Below are 24397 nucleotides of genomic sequence, written 5' to 3'. Positions count from 1 at the left end.
TACAAGGCTCGATTAGTAGCCAAAGGCTTTCATCAACAAAAAGGTGTGGATTTTAAGGAAACTTTTAGCCCTGTTGCAAAGCCAGTGACCATTCGGATCTTGCTAACATTGGCTGTTTAGTTTGACTGGTTTTTGAATCAACTGGACATTAGTAATGATTTTCTCCATGGTTCCCTCAAAGAAGAAGTATTCATGCAGCAACCTCCAAGCTTTATTGACTCTTCTAAGTCTTCTTATGTTTGCAAGTTAAATAAATCACTCTATGGGCTTAAGCAAGCTCCTAGAGCTTGGTATGACAAATTGTTTCATGCCCTGTTATCGCTTGGCTTTTCTAACTCACAATCTGATTGCTCATTCTTTGTTACATTCTCTCCTTCATTGGTGAGTATTTTGGTCTATGTGGATGATATATTGGTCACGGGTCCAAATCCTTCAATCTGCAAGGATTTTATCACTCGACTTGGTAAACTGTTTCCAGTTAAAGACTTAGGCCCTCTTCATTATTTCTTAGGCCTAGAAGTCCACAGATCTTCAGAGGGCATTTTTTTTTTCTCAAGGGAAATATGCTCTTGATTTATTACTTAAAGCAAAGATGGAAGGCTGCAAACCGTGTTCAACACCACTTGGTAGTTAGAAATTATATCATGATGGCTCCCCTTTATCTGATCATTATGAATACAGGTCTATTGTTGGTGCTTTCTAATATTTAACATGGACACAGCCTGACTTATCCTTTGCAATTAATCAAGTCTGCCAATTTCTTCATTGTCCATGAGATACACATTATCAAGTTGTAAAAAGGATCCTCAGATTTCTTAAGGGTTCTGTCAATCAAGGGTTATGGTTTTGAAAGAGTCCTCTACATCTCATTGCTGTCTTTGATGATGACTGGGCTGATTGTGTTTATGACCGGCATTCCACCAGTGGCTATTGTGTGTATTTGGGCAGCAACCTTATCAGTTGGGGTGCCAAAAAGCAAAGCAGAGTTGCTCGCTCTTCCACAGAAGCTGAATATCATTTTCTAGTACATACTACAACAGAAATTACATTGGTTTGTAAGATTTTCAGAGACATTGGCTTTCCTTTATCCAAAGTTCCTATCTTATGGTGTGATAATGTCTTTGCCATCTCACTCTCGTCAAATCTAGTTTTTCATGCTCATACCAAACATGTTGAAATAGATTATCACTATATTCGGGAGTTGATACTGTCTCATCTTCTTCATGTTAAACATGTGCCTACTCAATATCAAATTGTTGATATTCACACAAAGGCTCTCTCTAAAGCTCGGTTCAACGCTTTGCAGTCCAAGCTTTCTCTCGGATTACCTCATGTCAGCTTGAGGGGGTGTATTGACACACAATCCAGCACATCATAACAATTTTTTGTTTGCTTAGTGTAACTAATTGTTGTCCTAGTATAATTAGTTATACTTGATTAGGTGCTAATTATGATTAGTAGGTGTATATATATACACAGTTGTAATGACTCATTGATTCAATGAAACAGAATCTTTCATAAATCTCATATAGAGTTCACTAGAGCCCTAAGATTTCGATTTTAGATTATAAAACGTTTAATCTTGGGAGACGAACGCTTACTAAACTACAAGCACAAGAGTACGGACGAAACTCTGTGCTTAGGACATTGCATTTATGCAAGCCTCAATCTCCAAGCTTTTTAGTCCTTCTTACTTTCTCTCTTACTTGTTTATGTGAATCTTGTACATAATTGATATGTTGTTTATGATTATTATCATTGAAATCTTGTACTATTTTTATATTTTCTAGTATTGCTCCAACAATAGTTTAAGTAAAAAGTAGTTAGCCCTACCTCTAAGATTAGGTGAGCTCTCATCATCCTCTTCTCACATGAATAGGAGAAAAAAAATCTAAAAACTGTTTTTTCACAATTCCAAAATCTTTTAGTAAGCTTGCTCAATAATAGATTTAACGTGTGTATTAAGTAGGTTTCTTGAAACTCAAAAAAGAGCTGAAGCAACCTAAACATAGAGGAATGTTGAAACTCTTCATTTTCTACGTTTTGTTTACCATTGACTTTCATTCTCAGCGTCGAGCGAGTTGACAGACATGAAAGGTATTTGGGCCTTTCCATGTTTGTTGGAAGAAACCATGGAGCATGCTTTAGTCACATCAAAAAGCAACTCTAGAAGAAGCTTCAAGGATCAAAGGGGAAAAAGCCTTAGTGTTGCTGAAAATAAGCTTTTGGTGAAGGTTGTTGCCCAAACCATACCACTATATACTACATTCCTTTTTGTTGCCAAAATACTTCTGTGATGAGTTAAAAACCAATTCATTGCATCATATAGTGGAATGAGATAGAGAACTCTAGGAGAATCCACTGGTTGGCTTGGGACAAGCTCTGTCTTTCCAAGTCCGATGGTGGGCTTGGATTCGAAACTTAAACGCTTTTGATCTTAGACTCTTTGCCAAGTGAGGTTGGAGAATTATAACTTTCATCACTTATTGCTATGTTTCTAAAAGCTAAATACTTCACGTATTTATCGTTTATGGAAGTAGAAGGTTTGTCTGAATGCTGCATATATGTGGAGAAGTACTTGTGCTACAAGAGAGGTTATGAAGCGTGGATCTAGATGGCAAACTAGGGATGATATTCTGTGAAGGCGTGGGGTGACCGTTGGCTTCCTTCTCCATCTACGTTCCAAATCTTTACCCCTAAATCGGAGGGATGTAGTCTCTCACTTGTGTGGGACTTTATTACTTTGGATGCCAATTGGGATTTGAATCTTCTATGCTTCTTACACTCGACATAGTAGGTTTATTTGATTCATACTCTACCTCTAAGAAAACGTTGTGCACAAATAAGCTGATTTGGCATTATGATAAGAAAAGGCTTTTCACAGTTAAAAGTGCGTATCACATCACCTGCTTGTGGATTTTGCCCTCTTTTCTTACCTTATCCTCTTCATCTCTAAGTGGTCCTTTCATTAAGCTTTGGGATAAGATTTGGTATTCCTGAGTTCCACCGAAATTTAAAATGGCGGCATGGAGGAACTTTTCAATCATAATTCCAACGGTGGTAAATCTTGTTCACAAGCGACTTCCATTGATCCTTTGTGCTTTTTTTTATGGTGCGGCTCCTGAATTAACTCAAAACCTCATTCTTGAGTGCCACTTTGCTAGCCTCTCTTTTGGGTCTTCATCCTGCTTATTCGCAAAATTGTCATATTAAGGACTGGGCCCTACACATATCGAAAAGCATGAAATAATCAAATTTTGGTTGCATTTCGATGGTTGTTTGGGCAATTTGGACTGCTAGAAATAGCAAATTATGGGGTTCTAAGCAACACCCTATCCTCAACGTGATCATGCCACAGGCCACAGATTAGTGGCAATATTTCATAAAGGTGACTGCCACCCCAACTCGAACCAATGTGCAATCTGTTATCCCAAGGTGGTCGTGCCCTCCGTCTAGTAAACTCAAGGTAAATATGGATGGGGCTTGGAACAAAGATCTAAGATTAGGTGGAGTTGGGATTGCTATCATGATTCAGATGGTAAATGTATTGTCGTGGCCACATGAATCTTTGATTGTGTTTTTTGCCCATCCAAATCAAGGTGTTGGCTACTAGAGAAGGGCTTATATTGGTGATTGAAAAGGGTTTACATAGTATTATTCTAGAAAATGTTTCACTTCAGATCATTTCAGCGGTGAGGGATGCATCTTTGAACGTCTCTTTAATGGGACCTATTATTGTAGATGTGAAGTTCTTGCTGTCATTGGTCGCTAAAGCTACTGCTACCCACATGTGACAACCCATCCCTAATTTTACGTTTTATAAATTTTAAAAGTGTGAATTGACGAAAATACCCTAGAGGAAAGGATTTTGACTTCCGTTGGCCATTGTTTAGCGAGATGTACGAGTCATTCTTTTGGAGTATTTGCATAGTAATCATTGCCATGAACGCATAGGCGAAAGCCATTTGCGAGTTCATATTATAACGGTATGGTTACAGACGTTTGAAATTGGTTATTTAAAGTTTAGCTATAAATAAATTGAATTCCCACTTTGTGGGAAAGAAACCAATCAGATTTTAAACAAGAATAAGGGGACCAATCAACTATTTTATTTAAGTGACCAATTAGATATGTTAGAAGGATGACCAATCAGAGATTAGAGAGAGGGATCAGCCAATCATGAAGGAGAAAGAAAACCTCATCCCCTTTCTTTTCAATCTGTCCACACCACACAACCCAGTTCAACCTCCCATTTTCCAAGGCCGATTCTAGCCCACTCCGATGAAATTTTTCGACGCCACCACCACCACCATCTTGAAGCTCTCATTCCCCTCTACAAAACCCACCGAAGAACCACCTTGATTAACCATGATATGTGGCGGTTTAAGGTCCTGAAAGTTGACAAAAATCCAACAGTGCTTCAGCCACTCTTTTCAATTTTTCGATGAATCGGCAAAGCGATGGCTGATGCCACCACTTGGGCTTTGTAGCCCATCATCCCAGAAGAAAATCTCAACCAACCTCGACCCCGTTGGACCACCGTAGACGACGAATCGACGCCGAGAAGCTTTAGGCACCCGCCGGCTTTGTGGGCAAAATTGACCATCTTCCGTCCACTTTTGGCTTCGTGGCCGGTATGAAAGTTGTTCCTCTCTTTGAGATCTTCATTTCTGTGAAATTTGAGAATTTTTAGAAATACTAAAATTTTTCCGACGAACTGTGGCGGTAAACCACCGCATGCGGTGGCGCGTGGGCCGAGAAAGTTGCGAGGACCTTTTTAGTTCATGTCGGAAAGTTGGTTAGTAGTATAGTACATTTTGAGGATGTATACCTTTGGTGTCATTTCTCAAAATTTTACTTCGGATGCTACCAAATGTGAGAAGTAGAATACATTATTGATCCACCTCATTAACACCACATTTATTCTCCATGTTTCTTATTGAACACCTCCTATATCAGTTTTCCTTATGACTTTTCAAACAAGTCCTACTTCATTGAAAGAACTTAGTTATTAAACATTTTATCTTGGAAATCTCAAACTTATTTGTGAAGGTGAAAGACTGAGCTTCAAGATCGTACCTAGATTTTAACAATTTCTTCGGACGACGATTAAAAACCGTTATCCTTTACTTTGAATTGATGGTCTAATCAATCAACCTTTGTAAATCGAGTTTACTTGTGTAGTTGACGAATTCATAATATTTTTGCAGACGACTATCTCACCTATTCTAGTAACGAGATTAAATTCTCCAATTATCAACAGTCGGCTTCACATCAAATTTCTCAAATATTACCTTTGTGTAAATTGGTACTTCTCCTGGGAGATGTGATTTCGTAAATGACATTCTTTTCTTTTCTCCAAAAAGGTAGTAGCGGAAGAAAGTTGGAATTCTCAAAGTGTTGTGAAATTCGAGACAAACTTTGGTCTTGTCGACCAAGGAAAATTAGTTTGGTTTGGGATGTTAGTTATGAATAAAGTCTTAGACAAACGAACTGTTGTCTCACCTTACCTTTTCTTTACACCTTTCTATGATATTGATCATTTGGAAACCCATGATGACGTGTTCTCTGGATGTTTCGACTGTGTTGAGTCAGCATGATGGAGAATCGGTTATACCTTCCAATGGTTAAAACCGTTCAAAATGAACCATCATATTCATGACTGGAGTCAAGTGTTATTATATTCATTTAAATATCGAATGACACTTCTCGGTGATAACGTGTCTAGAACCTTTACCAACCTTAGATTTCTCAAACATCTTCATTTGAGTTAAGCCAAAATTTCTGATAGTGATGATGGAAGAACTAAATCAACTCCTACGATTGCACTATCGTGTATTATCCCGATTGTGCAAATGTAATTACTATTTAATGCAGCGAAAGACATATGTATACTTGAACACTTTCGGCCTGTCCTATCCAGCCTCAGTTGGAGTTCACAGGTATTGTTTTGATGTTACTTGCGAGATATCAAGAAATGGTTTGAATAGTCATAATCACTTTTTCTATATGAAGGGAGTTGGGAAATATCATCATACACTTTTGGTATATCTTGTACATGTGGAGATGATGATAATGTTTTGATGTCTATAAATCAATTTGACAAGATAACCCATTTTCTTTTCATTGGTCCAGAGGGACTACATTTTGACCACTTGGTAAAATTTCTCATTCATGAGATTATCAGATTTCTCGGGCGTTTAGACTAGCGTCTATTCTAATGGGGATTCCATATTCATCTCTTTGTGTTGAAGGGTATTCTAGTTAATTTTGGGGTCCATGTCTACCCTACTACACTTTGTATTATTTTTTTGAAACAAGCAAATCGTTTAGAGGAGTTGCTAGGACGTTGATAGTTAGTTGTGAACATTAAATTCTCAATCACTCAACAAATACTCTACTAAATGAATCTTAACCGTTGGTGATTGAATGTTTCAGAAGTTACCGTTGTAGCTAGATGTCATACATTAATTTCAATTTCCTTGTATTCTAGATTTGTTGGACTTGTTTGACTTTCAAATTCTTGATTGTTTTTATTTCCGAATATTGAAGGACATATTGCTTTTGAATATTTTACAATTTAGCCAGTCATGGTAGGCACTTACCTTAGTTAGAGTTATGTGTAACTGCGGTTACATTTCTGGTTTGGCTATGGTATTGTTTGAGCGTTCGTATAGAGATTTTACACACGGAACATGTTTAACAAATGAGTATTGCAAACAGGTATTTGAATGATCGAGGTTACGATATAGAAATTATGATTATTGTTGATGTTACCTGTGAGGGTAGTGGCGTGAGCAAAATATTGCATCCTCGGAAATTTGTTACTTGCTTATCGAGACAACAATGAATTGTCGGTATCGAGAGCTATAGACTTTAATATCAATAACTTACTCGTTGGGTTCGTTAAGCAAATAGACAAGTAAGTCATTTAATGTTAGCATTTGTATTTACTTATTTAATTAATTATTCATTATTTGGGCTCGACCCAAAGATTTTACATGCTTATCTTCGGAGTATGTAACGTAACGAGTGCTTAGGTGAATTTTTTTATATTTAGTGCAATTATTTTAAATCTTACAATAATATACACGTAGTTTGGCGTATTTTATTATATACCTATTTTGACTTTCTACTTTATAAAAGTATTGTATTATAGTATTATACTGAAGGAGAAGGAAAATTTGAGTTTGGAGGCATGAAAGAGGAATCACTGCACTCCGATTGTGACATAATGGCATTCTCTTTTATGCAGGCCTCCAACTTGATTTCTTCTTTATACATCTTCTTTCTATCTTAAGTATTTTAATGCATAGCAAGTGATTTTAAATTTCAGGGATGAAATTTTTTAAGGTGGGTAGATTGTGACAACCCATCCCTAATTGAACGTTTTATAAATTTTAAGAGCGTGAATTGACGAAAATGCCCTAGAGGCAAGGATTTTGACTTCTGTTGGCCATTGTTTGGAGAGATGTATGAGTCATTTTTTTGGAGTATTTGTGTAGTAATCATTGTCACGAACGCATAGGTGAAAGCCCTTTGCGAGTCCGGATTCTAGCAGTATAGTAACAGACGTTTGAAATTGGTTATTTAAAGTTTAGCTATAAATAAATTGAACTCCCATTTTGTGGGAAAAAAACCAATCAGATTTTAAGCAAGAATAAGGGGACCAATCAACTATTTTGTTTAAGTGACCAATTAGATATGTTAGAAGGAGGACCAATCAGAAATTAAAGAAAGGGATCAGACAATTAGGAAGGAGAGAGAAGAATCTCATCCCCTTCTCTTTCAACCCGTGCACACTATACAACCCAGTTCGACTTCCCATTTTCCAAGGCTGATTCCAGCCAACTCTGGTGGAGTTTTTCGACGCCACCACCACCATCTTGAAGCTCTCATTCCCCTCTACAAACCCACCCAAGAACCACCTTGATTAACCACGGTATGTGGCGGTTTAAGGCCACAAAAGTTGACGAAAATCCAACAGAGCTTCGGCCACTCTTTTCATTTTTTCGGTGAATCGGCAAAGCGATGGCTAATGCCACCACTTGGGCTTTGTAGCCCATCATCCCAGGAGAAAATCCCGACCAACCTTGACCCCTTTGGCCCACCGTAGACGACGAATCGACGCCAGGAAGCTTTAGGCACCCGTCGGCTTTGTGGGCAAAATTGACCATCTTCCGTCCACTTTTAGACTTCGTGGCCGGTATGAAAGTTGTTTCTCTCTTTGAGATCTTTATTTTTGTGAAATTTGAGAATTTTTAGAAATAGTGGAATTTTTTCGACGAACCATGGCGACTAACCATCGCGTGCGGCGACGCGTGGGCCAAGACCCTTCCTGACCATCTTTAACTAATTTGGATGCTCCAATTCTATATTTGACATCCGTTTAGTGAAATTACAATGTTTTAATGTAGTTTCGTAGTTGACCACCTAGTTGGCCGTCACGGGGTCTTTGCATTGATAGCGATCCGACCGTTGGATTGTCACCAAACCTTAGTACCTTATAGTATGTAATATTTGAGGACCATAGGAACTTACGGATCGGGAATCCGACATATGGATCTTTCCGAATCAGATTTGTAAGTTTGTAAAATAAAACATCTGCCGCCACTTAATTTTAGCAAGTGGCGGAGATCCGACCGTTGGATCGTTCCACAACTTTAGGATGTTGTTCTAGAAGCATAATGTGGATATTTGGAAGTTATGGATCGGAAATCCGATGTACGGATCTTTCAGATCGAGTTACATAGGGTTGTGGACCCTACCGTTGACCTTTGATCGACGGTTGATTTTTGGTCAATGGGTCTCAAATCATTCTAGAACGTCGTTGGGATGTGTTTTATGTAAGTTACATGTTTTATTGATAAGAGTTCTGAGATGTGATTGAATATTGTTCTAGATGATGATCGTTCGTGACGTCTTGATATTCATGTTAAGGAGTCGTGGCGCAGACCTCAGGTGAGTGGGTTTTTTCCTTTTTATGGTATATATATATATATATGATTGATAGTTCCACACATGCTTTTAAATTGATTTATGCATTTTATGCCATGTTAATATATATTTTAAAATACTATGATATGGTTAAGTTTTAGATTGCATCATGGCATATCCATATGTATATTACATGCATATAATTGTTGTGAATGCTTGGAAGTGCTAAGGTGAACACGGGACGCGTAGGTAAGTTCAGGTGAGTTTATGGTGTTGTTTGAAATGATTGAGTTATGGCTTGACTATATTTATGTTTTATGCAACTCCGACACTGTCATACATGTTGCAATAATAGGCAACTCCAACACGTTGTACATGTTGCAGTAATAGACAACTCTGACACTGTCGTACAGGTTGCAATAATAGACTACTCCGACACTGTCGTACATGTTGCAATAATAGGCAACTCCGACACTGTCGTACAGGTCGTAATACTAGGCAACTCCGACATTGTCGTACATGTTGCAATACTAGGCAACTCCGACACTGTCGTACAGGTTGCCTATGAGTCGTACATGTTGCATTAGACAACTCCAACTTATGTGTTATCATAGATTGATTTATGAGTCGTACAGGTTGCGTTAGGCAACTCTGACTCGTGTGTTATCATAGATTGATGAGCACCTGATTTTTTTTTATATATTGCTACTGATATGTAGTGATTTGGAATATTCCTGGATTTACTGTTGATTTACATTTGATTTCATACTTATATGTAGTATGATTTCCTGGAAACTATATAGATATTACAGCGAGGGATTATAATGTTTAGAAGGTCTTTATTAAAGTGTTATTTTCAGGCACATTCACTCTTGTTTTTTTTTATCCCTCCAAGTTCTAGTAGCAGAGTTTTCATATCGATGAGGATTCGTGGCAAATCTTGGTATTGGAGATTACCTTCGATGGTATGATTTTTAATCCACTCTACTGTACTTTACTTATGCTCTGACGTCACGTGTGAAATGTGTTCATTTCCGCTCACAGCGCACTCTCGTATTTAGGCACTTTTAGATTTAAATTTATTTACATATTCCACATCACTATACTTTATGGCTTCGTCACCTTCCAGGTGTCGCCCAACACAACTTGATTCGAAGTCCTAGTAGACAATCCAGGTCGGGATGTGTCACCACATCCACCGCCAAGCCAATTCTGTCGCACATTGACTTGCTCGTTTTGGTTTCCATTCCAGAGGTGATTGTACTTGGGTATATGAACTTGCTACTATTGTTTGTGATCTCATTGAGGAGGAAGCTTCCTTCACTTATATTGTCCAGCATTTTTATGGCTCTTAATGAAAATATATCCTGCCTTTATTCAAGAAACCATTCGTTTTTGTTTCTCATACTTCTAGTAATCATCTTTCCTAAAAATGAACACCAAATAAATTAGTTTTAGAGATTTGATTAATTGTGATCATTTCAGTATTAAACAACATACATGTCCCTGTGTGTTTAATTTATAATAATTAGATAATTTTTGGTCAAAACATTTAGTAACAATTAGGTATCAAAACATTTATTAACAATTAGGTAACTAAGTTATTTTTATTCATCATGGTTGATTTTTTTAATTTTTTTTTTTTCATAAATTATCTTCAAAGTGACTTAAAATGAGGAAATTTCTTATCCTATTTAAGAGAGTACCTTGCGAGATAAGAAGTGAAAAAAAAAAAAAGGTAAAAAGAGAAGGTATAAAGGAGAATGTATGTAGTTGCATTCCCCAACCTAAACAGTTCAAAACTAATTGTACAAATTAATCTAGTCCAACTTTAAAGGAACATGTCAACCAAGTACATTTTTATATATTTTGATCGGAAAGTTCAATTTGAAATAAACGATCATTTTACATAATATAGCTCGACACAGAGTAAGTAAAAGAAAATACTCTCCTTATGAAGGCAATTTACCGCTTATGGTACATAATCAAGTCTAAACGACATACATCTCTTGTATTATCATTCATGATAAGTAGTAATTGGATTTACTTCAAATGTTAGTATCCAGAGTTTAGTGATAAAAATTTTGGTGTTTGATTTGTGCGGAAAATAAATTAAACTTGTTGATTTGTGTAAAGTGGGTCAGAATAATAAGTTAATGAGAACAGTATAATTCAATTTGTATGTTCTAAATTTTTTTATTTCTAAACTCTGAACACTAAAATTCGGATTTAATCCAATTCCCGATAAGTAAACATAATTGACTTTGTGAGGGAGAGAGTAGGGGGTTAGATGCGCGTGATACTTGATAGGGAACAGATGACACCAGTCAGCGGCTAAGTTTTAAGGCAGAAATGGAGCACGACTGCATGGACCACTCCCATCTCCTCCACTTGGCAATGACTCCTCAGCCCCTACGCTGTCTCATTTATTAACTTCACATGCACACCGACCTCTCTCTTTCTCTCTCTCTCTCTCTGCCATTCTTTCTTTCATCTATATATAACTACTAGACAATGGCGGTAAGGTTTTAACGCCCTCAAATGATAAGGGATAAAGATACAAAAGCAAAAAAATCATCCGATTTGTTTAAAAATTCGTCTCTAATCAATGACTGTGCTTTTATGGAGCATAGTAGATTATTATTTGTCTAAAAGGACATCAGATTGGCCAAACATAGCCCTCATCTTAGCACGTTTCTTCAGACCTAACTCCTCAGTTACAACGATTTATTCAAATTCAAAGCTAAATTTGAAAACATCCAAAGATAGTTTAATTGAACTAACCAATAAATTTAAAGTATAAACTAAAAACTAATAAATTATTGAGAATGTTATATTTAACCCGTACAATGAGAAATAATATATAAGTATCGTCTAATATTTGTTTATTTAAAAATAATTTTTTACAATACAAAACCACAAGATATAAACAAAGAGAAACCAGAACAAAGGCCCAATAAATGTGGGTAGCTGGGAGAAGAGGAGGGAATTTAAGATGGCACTAAATGCGACCAACTTACAAAATACATGGTCATAAATAACTTTGATTGACTGGATCAATCACTTGACGCCCTCCAATTCCCAATTCCCCATGCCTCACGCCTGTCTATGTTCTCCTTATCTTGACCCGACACAGAGTGAGTTCACTCTCAATTTCGTGGGAATGCAAATGCATGTAATTACTAAGAACCCAACCATAAACAATTAAACATGAACGAGGAAGGATACTATACATGCCGTGGTATAAGTATCTACAGTTTGCATGCATGCATGAGCATGTTTGAAAAACGAGGACTTACCATACGTTATTACAGTGACGTCTCATGTTTAAAAAAAAAAAAAAAAAAAAAATTTGTCACGAAACTTCTTGTTTCAAATGGTCAATCATCGAAGTTCCGTATTGTGATTTAACATGATCTTGTTTGTTATCCATTTTTTATTCTCGTCAATTAACTAGATGCTAGTCATTCGAACAAGAATCTACATAGTGAAATGAAACTTTGATTATATTATAATTTATTGAATACTTGACGACAAAACATATATCAAATTTAAACACTCATTTTAACTTTTTATACACTACTCTTTGCTATTAAATTCAATAAATCATATGAAAACAACGAACATGAATAAACATGAGCACGTCAGAGGATAAAAATAATGTGCTTAACAAACATAATACATCAATAAAAACTTGCTAGTTCATGTGAATGATTTGCCATGACATATTCATAATTGAAAGTTGCAAACTCTCTAAATTCTAATCAATGTTTTCCTTGTTTTGGAAATGCATATGATATGCGAACGGATGAATTGATATATACCTAACCTAGCTAGGTTTCTAATTGCCTTGAATGATTCAAAATTCAAAAGACACACTAATTAGCATTTGTTACTACTCATTCGTTTACACTCGAAAACTCATCACATCAGGTGGACCAACAAAAATTAATGTATCAAGAATTCTTCAGAGAGTATGTGCAATGTGAAAATGAGTACTAATTAGTATAAGCTTTTCAGGCTTTCGGCTGCGGGAATTTTCAGGAACCATCCACTAGCTTCTTAATTACTCTATCTCCCTTCAAAATAATTATTATTGAGCAGTTCTACAAATCAACGGTTAGATTTTACATATAAGGACCTTATAAATCTTTACAACAGTTAAATTTTGGACAAATTACATAAAATTACTTCAACTATTGGGTCAGTCACAGTTTCATACCCCATTTTAAAAAAATGTCAATGGCATATGACACACCCCGATCGAGATCAGGGCATGCTGGCCGTCACATGGAAGTGACGTAACCATGTGCACAATGCGGAAGCTAATAAAATAGTAAGATAAATGGTACAAATAAATAAAAACTAGCTTTACACCAAGTAATAAAAACAAGTGCAAGCGCAAGTGTGACACTAAGTTCAGAGCATAAAGCCTAATGCAGTCCAAAGGGGAATGACGACACAAAAGCACTGGTCTGTTAGATATGCCGGGAAAATCCTCAGGGAAGCCACCAAACGTGCTAGCCAACTAGAACCTGGAGGGGCGCAAAACAAAAGCGTGAGTGGGCAAAAACAAAGCTTTTCGAAAACCAATTTAATAAATAAGTTCTAACCCCTCGCCGTAAAATCTGTATACTTCCCAGAAAATAGCATGTATATATATATATATGTCATGCTCGAAAAACATGCCATGCAATATGTATCGAAGTAATATGCCAGTGCTCAGGAAACATCAAATCAATACCATGTAAACTATTAGCCGGAGTCACTTAACGTGATCTGTACGGCTGAATCTAGAGCTTGAATCTCTGTCTCACTAACTATACTTGCACACGAGTCGGAACCACCTAAAGTGGTCTGTACGACAGGCCTGGGTGTAATATAAGTACGCTCTAGTGCTCTGATCACGTGAAGGCTGAGCGAATAATCGCGGGTCACCTACGAGTCGGAACCACCTAAAGTGGTCTGTACGACAAGCATGTGCACCTAACTTGGATCCAAGATGAGCGTGTGGTGCGGGAGGTGAACATCACGTGAAGGACTATGCCCGACTCTGGGCAGGAGCACTAACACCGGAGTGCAGGTTACGAGCTCTCTAAGTCTCTAGAATCACTACTGAACGTAAATATAAATTATAATCACCTGGCACTTACCTGTGCGTCCACGGCACCAATACACATGCATATATATATATATATATATATATATATAACCAACAATGCATAAACGAATGATAACCAATAAACATGGCATAATAATGTAAAAACATTTTAATTCATTTTCTGGGAAACATATAAGTATATAGGTATATACGGAAAACCAAAAGCCCACTCACTGGTAAGTAGAAGGGTCGTAACCCCCTTGCCTCGAGTGACCACGCTCGTCCTCGGGATAGGTCTCACCTATATGCGAAACAACTATAAAAACGTTAATTTTAAAGCACATAACCAAACTTTAGAAATAACTTCTCATACATTTCTCAAATGGGGTGTATGAATACACCAACGTGATCTACTCAACCTCAGGAACACCCCCATAATTTTAGAAAAAAATTTCACCGCCGCACGCGCCCCCACGCGCCGGCCACGCGCAGGCACGTGCCTGGCAAGCTGACGGCGTCAGTTGACGCCATCAGGAATATTCCGTTATCCCTAACGGTAACCGTCAACGGCGTCAGGAATATTCCGTCAGATTTGACGGAATATTCCGTTGTCTTCTCCGGCGCCGTCGCCGCCGCTGGAAAATGGGGAAAATTTCAAATCGTCCTATCTTCTTCGTTTTTCAACCAAATTTCACAAAATTGGTACCAAATTGAAGCTTACAACAAGAGGAACACAATCATACCACTTTCAAGTGCTAAAATCCACGAAATCTCACCTGGAAAACTCCTCCAATTTCGGCCAACCTCGAAACTCACTATCCCGACGTCCAAAACCTTCAAACGAACCACCCCGAGCCTCCTAGGGACCTCACCAAGCTTCCTACAAGCTTGAAATTCCCTAAAACATGAGAAATCACGTGTGCATGAACAGTACCTCAAATCGGACATCACAAGTTCGACGTGAAAACGAAGGTAACCTTACCTGAAATGGGTATGGTTGGACTCCTACAAGCCTCACGAGCATGGATATGTACTTTGTTACTTCGATTTGTGACGATTTGGGTGGTTTGTGTGTGTGTCCGTACGTTATAGGGAGAATGGGAAGGGAAATGGCACGGGACAGGGGTAAGGGAGCAAAAAATGGTGAGGGTGAGTGTGTGGGGGATGTGTGTGGCCCAAAACTAGCCACACCAAACCAAAATGAACAACCACACAACGAAAATCACGCTAGGGGCAAAATCGTCTTTTCACGCGTACGTTTTTAAAATTTCCGGGACGGGCTGTCACACATACCTCATCTACGAATTTATTACAATTTCATATCTTCCGTCAGTTATTTGTCAATTCTTTCGTTAAATGCTAACATAGCTTGAGGCGGGACCCACTTTCTATTAAAAATTTAATTTAATATTTAAAAATTTTAATTAAATATTAACAATTTTAAATTAAAACAAAAAAACAAAACCCACTCCCAGATCTTCCCCATCGACCTGTCCCCCCCCCCCCCAAAAAAAAACCTTCCTTCACCACCCCACCACTGCCTCTCTTCCTCCATCTTCACCACCCCACTGCTACTTAATCTCTTATTCTGAGCCACCAATGCGTCGACCTTGAGCGAACTAGGAAGATCCTTGACGACGTGCAAAGCCACCTCTTGGATCATTACCGTCTCCTTCTTCAACCCGGACCTGAACTCCTTGAGATCGCGGCGGTAGTTTTGGATGACAGACTCGGACTTCGTCGCAAATCAAACCTCTGAAGTTCCAAGCCATGATGCCGTAATTCGGACGCAAATTGCGGTCCAGTTCCCAGTCCGGGTTCGGGTCGACGTCGTCGTTTGGGCGTTCGGGTGCAGATCGTTGGAGGGAAGAGGGTCATCTGAGAAAACTGACTTGAAGAAATCCATAGGTGCAGACTGACTTGAAGATTTGGGTGTAGGATCGGAGGAGAGGGTTGGGTGGGACACAGTGGAGAGAAGGTAGGAGGGTGATGGGAAGTTTCGGGAGTGGGGAAGGGATCTGGGTGTGGGTTTTTTTTTTATGGTTTTTTTTAATTATTTTTATTGTTAATATTCAATTAATTTTTTAAATATTAAATCAAATTTTTAATAGAAAGTGGGTCCCGCCTCAAACCACGTCAGCATTTAACGAAGGAATTGACAGACAACTGATGGAAGGTATGAAATTGTAATAAATTCATAGATGAGGTATGACATTGACATTTTTTAAAGATGGAGTATGAAACTATGATTGGTTCAATAGTTAAGGTAGTTTTGTGTAATTTACCCTTAAATTTTGTATAAAACTTATGTAGCGTTGGACCCATTTAGGCCCGCTCAAGGACATAAGCTCAAGGAAAGGCCAGAAAAGCCCAAGGCCTAAGGAGTTCGGAAAGGGGCGATTGAATGCTCAGGCCAACTGAGATGAAAGAAGGACTACTACCGATCGCGCAGAACACGTGGGTGCTTTGACAGCTTTATGGCATAAGTCTCCATGAACATGACCACTCAAGTGCTACTTAGACCATTCAACAATGTGCAGACAATAGCAGAGGCCTACGATAGAATATAAAGGCAGTCGGGGCAATGCTTAGCAAGGCAAGACAGAGTAACTAAGGTCCGAAGGTTAGACCTTTGAGCCTTAAAAGACGTGTCATTTGACTGCTAGAACATCACTTTGTTGACAAAGTAAGCAAGCTAAGAGACCTCCATTATGGGTGTGACATCCCACATCGCCCAGGGGAGTGATCTTTAAATGTATATTCCCATCCTTACCTAGCACGAGGCCTTTTGGGAGCTCATTGGCTTCGGGTTCCGTAGGAACTCCGAAGTTAAGCGAGAAGAGGGCTAGAGCACTCCCAGGATGGGTGACCCTCTGGGAAGTTGCTCGTGAGTTCCCAAAAACAAAATCGTAAGGGAATGGTAAGCCCAAAGCGGACAATATCGTGCTACGGTAGTGGAAGCGGGCCCGGGAAGTCGTCCCACCCGGGCCGGGATGTGACATTGGTATCAGAGCCTATCCCTGGCCAGAAATGTGCCGACGAGGACGTCGGGCCCCTAAGGGGGGTGGATTGTGACATCCCACATCGCCCAGGGGAGTGATCCTTAAATGTATATTCTCATCCTTACCTAGCACGAGGCCTTTTGGGAGCTCACTGGCTTCGGGTTCCGTAGGAACTCCGAAGTTAAGCGAGAAGAGGGCTAGAGCACTCCCAAGATGGGTAACCCTCTGAGAAGTTGCTCGTGAGTTCCCAAAAACAAAATCGTAAGGGAATGGTAAGCCCAAAGCGGACAATATCGTGCTACGGTAGTGGAAGCGGGCCCGGGAAGTCGTCTCACCCGGGCCGGGATGTGACAATGGGGGTTGGCGAATTGGAGAGAATCGAATGAATGTACTTGTCAAGCGTTACTTAGCCTTGAAATCAATATATTGATAGTAACACAGTAGATGTAGCCCAATTTTGAGGAATGAACCACTCACATTTTTAAGTGCATTTAATACTAGCCAATCTTGTAAACCCATTTAGCATAATTTAATTAAGTTTGTAGCCTTACAATTTTAAGTGTTAACAACTTATACAATTAAATAACACGTAACATTGTGACTCCTACGATGATATTGCATTTAATCATTGGAAATCGCTTCAAAATGTTAAGCACTTGTTATTTATTTTTTTGGAAACATTAAGCACTTGTTATATGTTTTCATTGAACCGTCAATTTCAGTGTGGGAAGCATGAATTGACCCAATTGGGAGCAATTCCATCGTGGTCCAGTTTCTTAAGCAACAATTAATCAGCCTAAAATTTTAAATTAGTGTCACATCCGAGAGCGATTGTGCCGTTAATTAAAAGAGAGGGAAAATAAATGGTTGGAACTAACTATCCTTGTTGTTTGACCGCGCGTGGGAACCAAGCTTTACCTCCGCCCCACCATCGCTGCCCGACGAAAATTTAATCATAAACAAAATGAAACAAAACAAAAACACTCAGGATTCAGGATAAAGAAAAGTCCCACGTATATAGATGTGTTCGTGACCCCAAAATCCCATACCAAAACAAAGTTGCAAAACGGACTCCATGGCTCCTCCTCCTCCTCCGCCGCCGCCGCCGCCGTCCTCCTCCAAGTCCCCACCTCCCCCTCCTCCTAAACCCTCCCATTTCACCCCCGTAAGTCCTCCCTCTATTCTATCATCTGTTTGTTTCTCGGGAAAACAATAAAGTTTTGATCTTTCATGTCAAACTAAAACAACCCATTAATTAGTGTTTTGTTTGTTTTTGTTTGTCCGTTGGTTTTTGCAGATTCAAGAGTGTGATAAAGAGGAACAGGAAGATGATCTCTGTACGGAGTCAACGGACAGAGGAGCGGCCAGTACTGCTACCACTCCAAAGCCGACGCCTTCCGACCACAAAAACGGCAGACGCCACAGCAGAAAACGGTCGGAGTCTACGGAGTCGGCTAAAACCGAGGAAGCAGCCGACGGGTCGGTGTCCTGCAACAAGTGCCGACCGCATGCTCGCGAAAAGATATCTGTCGTTCCGCTCGAAAACAGGACTTCCCTGTCGTCGTCGACGGCGAGCCCCAACGGCATTCTCAGGTCGATTTTGTCGTCGTTTACTCGGAAGAGTCCGAAAACGCCGACGACGGCGATGGACTACCCTGCGGCGGCGAGGGAGGAGCAGTGGAAGATAGCGGTGGCGGAGCTTTCGCAAAAACTGGTTCACGCTACGAGGAAGAGAGAAGAAGCGCAATTGGAAGCCTCGAGGCTCAAATACTCCATGGCCGAGCTGGAGAAAAAGCTCAACAAGCTCGAAATCTACTGCCATGGTTTGAAATCCGGGCTCGACGAATGCAGCAGCAGCAATTCATCTCCGTACCAGGTGACCAAAACCCACATCAACCGGCGGCGGAGCTTCGGCGGGTCAGGGTCAAACGACGTCTTCGAGAAGATGGTTGTCGAGAATTTCCTGGTTTCCGTCTCGGAGGCTCGGAATTCGATCAGGGGGCTGAGCCGGTCGCTCACGATGCAGCTCCGCCACATGGGTTTCGGAAAGGTGAACGAGAAAATCTCCGGGCTTCTCCAACCGTACGACGTGAAGCTCTCGATTTCGAAAAACCCGAAAAGCTTGCTGTTTTACCTGGAGGCTCTGCTGAACCGGGCGTTCTTCGACGAGTTCGAATCCCCCGGGTTTCAGAAACACTCGGTTGTCCAAGTTCTGAACCCGGTCGAGCGGTCCGAGGCGAACTACACGTCGTTTAACGTCCTCAGGGGATTAACGTGGGACGAGGTTTTGATTAAGGGGACTAAGCATTTTAGTGAGGAGTTTAGTGGGTTTTGTGATCGGAAAATGAGTGAGATTGTGGCTATGTTGGGTTGGAATCGGGCGTGGCCCGAACAGCTGCTGCAGGCATTTTTCGGGGCTTCAAAGAGTGTGTGGTTGGTTCACCTTTTGGCTAATTCGGTTCACCCGGGGTTGCCTGTGTTTCGGGTCGATAAAGGGGCCGGGTTCGATCCGGTTTACATGGAGGACATGGGCGGGGATAGGGCCAGGAAGTTGGTTCCGGCGGTGGTGAGGATCATGGTGGCGCCGGGGTTCTATGTGTATGGGAGTGTAGTCAAGTGCAAGGTGATATGCAGGTACAACACCAGCAAGGGTTTGACTCAGTCCCCAACTTAATTAGAGGTTAATCAAATTTAATTAGTTTATTGTTATACTTGATCTGCTGCTGTTTTATGATCTAATTATGTGTTAATGCTTTTGTACTTGTTGTGTTGTGTAATTTGGTGTTTGCATGGGATATGTTAATTTTGACACTTTGGGGTCAAATGAAGGTATAAAGTGGCCATTTTGTTTGTTATGTTTTCTTTAATTCTTCACAATTTTGGTTTAATTAGACCAAATGTTCACTTGCTAGGTTTGAATTACATTTTGGAAATACGAGTAATGCGGCACTTACCACTTGTACCATTATTTGTATTATTTTTTTAAGAAAACTTTAACGAAACACTTTCCGTATTGTTCATCTTAACGAAAAAGAACAATTTTACTCTACAAAGCCACTCCTGATATTGTTCGTTTACAATATATTTTTGTCTTTTTTATTAAAACTTAAAATTTTCAAGTCATTTTCATTAGTTTTTCTTATTTTAATAGAGTTGGGTCTCACCTGCACATGTGTTTACTAAAAACTTGTTTCAAAAACTTACAAGTGTCACAAGATAAAATAATGATTAAGTTTGTCGATTTTGTTTTATTCATTGTTTGTTACAGCCCTGTTGGTACTTAGGATATTAAAGACCGGATGCTTTATCCTGTGAATTATTTTTGGATCTTCTGCGAATCAGTTGAGGTGTGTTCATGTATCAATTTGTCTCATGAAATAATAATACAAGCTCGCCTTTTCCGTGCATTGCAAGCACAGTACCCTCTGGTTGAAGCTGAAAGCCACTACTCAATATATACGTATAGGTGAAACACCAAAGATTTTTTAGTGTTCTCATAATGCGTACAGCTCGCACCGGTATTTAAACGGCTAGATTGAAATGGTGTTTGTTTTGTTCATTGGTGCATAATTTCGCTCACGCTTTATCGTCAAAGCCACAGAGTGTTGAAGCATGCCTGCAACTTCATTTTTGGATTTTAGAGTTGAGAGAGATGTTTGATGTTTGCTTTTTCTTTCTTCTTTTCCTATTTTATTGGGTGAGGACACTGAGGACGCACTTGGGGCTTTAGGGGAAGAGAAAATTTTCATTTGGTTGGCTAATCTTGGGCTTAAAACCTTTCTTTAACTTTTTATGATTTGTCTATCTTTGTTTTCTTGCAAGTTATCTTCATCTCGCATTGGTTAGAGTATATGTGCTTTTTTTAAGCATCTGCGTTAGAATTCTCCTATCTACAACGAAACTCATTATCTCAAAAGCGAGAGAAACTCCAATCCTTTCCTTCCTTTATTACACCCCAACCACATGGAAGGAACATGGGGACGTAAGAAAAGAGATCATGCTTCCATCTCCATATTTAATTCAAACGTAGCTGGCTTATGTTTTGAGCGTGAAGCAATGCGAAACCAAATACCCAACCGTGAAAAAGAGGCAATTCAGCCGCTCCTTCCGATACGGTTACCTCGTTGCGACTTCAATCTAATCACTATCTTTGCCGTCGGCATCCGTGGTTGGTGATATTAAAAGAGAAAAAGAATAGTTTTCTAGAGTTGTGACATGATGCCACTAAGATTTTACCAGCTAATGATTATTAAGGGAAGGTTGATCACCAACAAGCAAGAATCGAGTAGAAAGGCACATGATTTCATATGGTGTTTTTGCCCCACCGTGCAGTTGTCCCTCTGAGGCCATACAACACCTGCTCTTTACAGGCTGTAGATGTATATAACAATTTTGGAATTCTTCGGCTTTACCTCATCGTTTCATTTCTCAGTTCGGCCGATTGGTTTTATGTGAAATTGTGAATATAACGCCAATTGGTAAATGCCAGAAGTGGCTACGTTAAATAGGAACAATTCATGTGTATATTTACAGGAACCATTTATGTGTGTATAACTTTATAAACGACATTTGCTGACAAGAAAGTTCGAATGTTGCGGTTTGTACCCAATATTACACCATCGGTCCGTAAAATCGAGGTTGTTGGATGAATGGTGTTCTACACCGTTGAATGTGAGGGTCGTTAAAGCTAATGTGGAAAAATTCTTTTCGGTTGAGTTATTTGAGTTAAAAGTCGAGAAGTAATTATGCTCAGGGGGCATAATAATTTGGATTACTTTGCAGCCTTAAAAATAAGAAAATTTGAAGACTATTGTTGTTATTTCACATCAAGGCCTTAAGCAGTATCATATTGAAAATGGGTCGTATGTAAAGATCGAATAAAACATCATTGGTATCCTCCTTATTATGGATCAACCACTTTTGTTTTCGTTCACTGCCACAATGTTGTCCTGTTATAACATACAAGGACATTTCCAGTGACGTTGAAATGTTTGAATTGGAGAGAGAGAGAGAGAGTAGAGTTTGGTGCGATTCAATTTTAACTTGTTCGAAATTTTTTAAATTTGGATCCTTTCTTATTATGGTGATTTTTTTTTTTTTTTTTGTTTTGTTTTGTTTTGCTAGTTTCTTTTATGGTGATTTGAAATGTTTTAAATTGGTGGATGGACGTGGAGCTCACGTCAGATTATCCAGGAATGAGGATCCTTGCCGGATTCGCTTTGTGAGGATTCCGGTAATCCTCAAATCAGATTCGTTCATCATATACCATGCGATCATAACTTATTGTAATTTTTTTTATTTAAAATTGAATATAAACAGTACCTGATGAAAGCTGAATGCACGATGTACGATAAACAGATGTAATTGGAGGATCTCTGAGATCCTCACAAAGAGGATTTGGCGAGGATCCTCTCTCATCCGCAAGAGAAATGAGAATCGGGGGTTGTATTTAATTTGAATTTTAAAGGATAATTCTTTTCATAAATATACGAATATTCAATTAGGATTTTAAGTGATTCTTTAAAATTCAGAGTGTATTCAATTCGTTATGATAGTTTATTATAATCCTTAGAAACTTGAGTGTATTCAATGAAGATTTAAAGAAGTTTATAACATTTCAAATGTATTCAATTTTAGAATTGATCTTAAAGATTTTAAAAAGGATAAGGAATTCAACGAAATTTGAGAGATTTCATAGTGTAGTTTAAGCAATCACAAATCTCATCTCACCCTAAGGTTTCGAGGGAATTGAATTAAAATTTTACATGGAATCTCTACAAATTAATTAAACTCTATAAAAATTTATGGATTCATAAATCTATAAAAGTCTCTCAAAATCCTAATTGAATACACCCCCGAACTCTTGCGTGGTGAAAGCATGGACGTTAGTGATTCTTTTTTATGGAATGGACGCTCATGATAGAAATAGCTTGTTGATTTTTGAGGTTTATCGTTGGTTTTGTGGCAGCCATCCGCATACTCTTTTTTAGTATGACGGCATATTTTATATTAGGAGTGGGGGGAGTATGGTAAGTCATACAATGAACAACCTAATTTGGTATCAAATTCGCCATCTATTAGATTCGAACCTAAGACCTCTCATTTATAAATAAAGAATAATACCACCAGATTATAGTAGTAAAAAAGAACTCGATCCTTTTAAAACCTGTCAAATTATCAAGTTAATCGCTATTGTGACAAGACACTTTTGCCCTTTCCGTATTGCAATAGCTATCCCTTGATTTGAACATTTGCACCTGATCTCTCAACTGAAGACATTGCTTAGTGCTTTGCACTATTAATATCAAATTTTGTTACTTAGTGGGGAAGGCAAATGCTACAAATATAGAGAGGTCCATTTCCTCACCTAAAAAGTCAACACCAGGCGTGTCTGCTTGATTGAGATGAGGATTCTATGGAAGTTTCTCCCCCAATCATGGGCTCACATTTCAAGTTATTTTTATTTATTAAAGAAATTTTCAATGTACGACCCGTACATTAAGTGTTAAAATACAAATGGAGAGAAGTTTTTTTCTTTTCAAAGTGTCTATTCACTTGTATTATGACACTTATTATACCTAATTGTATTCCAAACACGTAAAAGTTTCAATTTATTGCCCCTCCCTAGTCTTTCATTTGTTCAATAATTGGAAAGAACTGGTTCAAGAAGAAAGCAACAGGTGACAAATGACAAGTCATTTTGTAAGAACTGCAGACTGGTCCGTATTTGCAGGGTTCAGAATACCAAATTCATTCATTCATTTAGTGGTCGGCGTGGGTGGTTTGGGTTGGTTTTGAGCCAAAATTGAAACCAAATTAATTTAATCGGTTGGGCCAAAATGACAAACCGAAACCGATCAAGTTGGGGTTGAAATCGATTAGGTCGGTTAACCGACAGTGACGAATTGGTTTGGTTTGGTTCGGTTCTCGGTTTGTATAAAGACAAAATTACATAACAACTTTCTCTGCCAAAAGCTACAGAACGTAGCACCAATATGAGTGTTTGTTAAAAGGAAAGCACAAAGGGACTCTTAAACTAATAAGGTTTTGTTTTCATGTAGTAAAAACCAGGTAACTCATAAATAACTAACCATTTATATTACTACACGTATTAATTATGATTAAAAAAATAAAATAAAAATATATGCGAGTTGGTTCAGTTTAACCATTTAAAATTAAAAAAAAAAAAAAATAAACCAAACCAAACCGTGGGTGTGGTTCGGACGATTCAGTCTGTTTTATTTTTATTTTTTATTTTTTTTAAAAGCCCAACCTTACATTCATTCATTCAGAATACCAACTTCATCCATTTATTCATTCAATTATATTAAAAAAATCACCAGTTGAGTAAAATTGA

At 38.7% G+C, this 24397-nt stretch overlaps 1 protein-coding gene across 2 annotated transcripts; it reads left to right on the top strand.

The window, feature by feature from the left end:
* Window positions 1-17949: 17949 nt before the first annotated feature.
* Window positions 17950-20447, top strand: LOC103952291 (IRK-interacting protein). Of its 2 annotated transcripts, XM_048579975.1 has the most exons (3): window positions 17950-18205; window positions 18338-19720; window positions 20309-20447. In XM_048579975.1, the coding sequence occupies exons 1-2, from the start codon at window positions 18116-18118 to the stop codon at window positions 19712-19714; spliced, it is 1467 nt and encodes a 488-aa protein (XP_048435932.1). In that variant the 5' UTR covers window positions 17950-18115; the 3' UTR covers window positions 19715-19720; window positions 20309-20447. The 2 variants fall into 2 exon arrangements, with proteins under 2 accessions (XP_048435932.1, XP_048435931.1); XM_048579974.1 differs by lacking the exon at window positions 20309-20447 and having other exon boundaries at window positions 17951-18205; window positions 18338-19895.
* The last annotated feature ends 3950 nt before the right edge of the window (window positions 20448-24397 follow it).

This window comes from the organism of the source record quoted next, unplaced genomic scaffold, assembly GCF_019419815.1.
Source record: "Pyrus x bretschneideri cultivar Hongxiangsu unplaced genomic scaffold, Pyrus_bretschneideri_v1 Contig14, whole genome shotgun sequence".
Classification (NCBI taxonomy): Eukaryota; Viridiplantae; Streptophyta; class Magnoliopsida; order Rosales; family Rosaceae; genus Pyrus; species Pyrus x bretschneideri.
Note: the sequence above shows the minus strand (reverse complement) of the source record. Positions and strands in the feature narration are given on the sequence as shown.

Excerpts from the sequence above, each read along its gene's own strand:
- LOC103952291 (XM_048579975.1), top strand. The coding sequence starts at position 18,116 with ATGGCTCCTCCTCCTCCTCCGCCGCCGCCGCCGCCGTCCTCCTCCAAG. Across the intron at positions 18,206-18,337 it reads AACCCTCCCATTTCACCCCC|ATTCAAGAGTGTGATAAAGA; the intron begins GTAAGTCCTCCC and ends TGGTTTTTGCAG.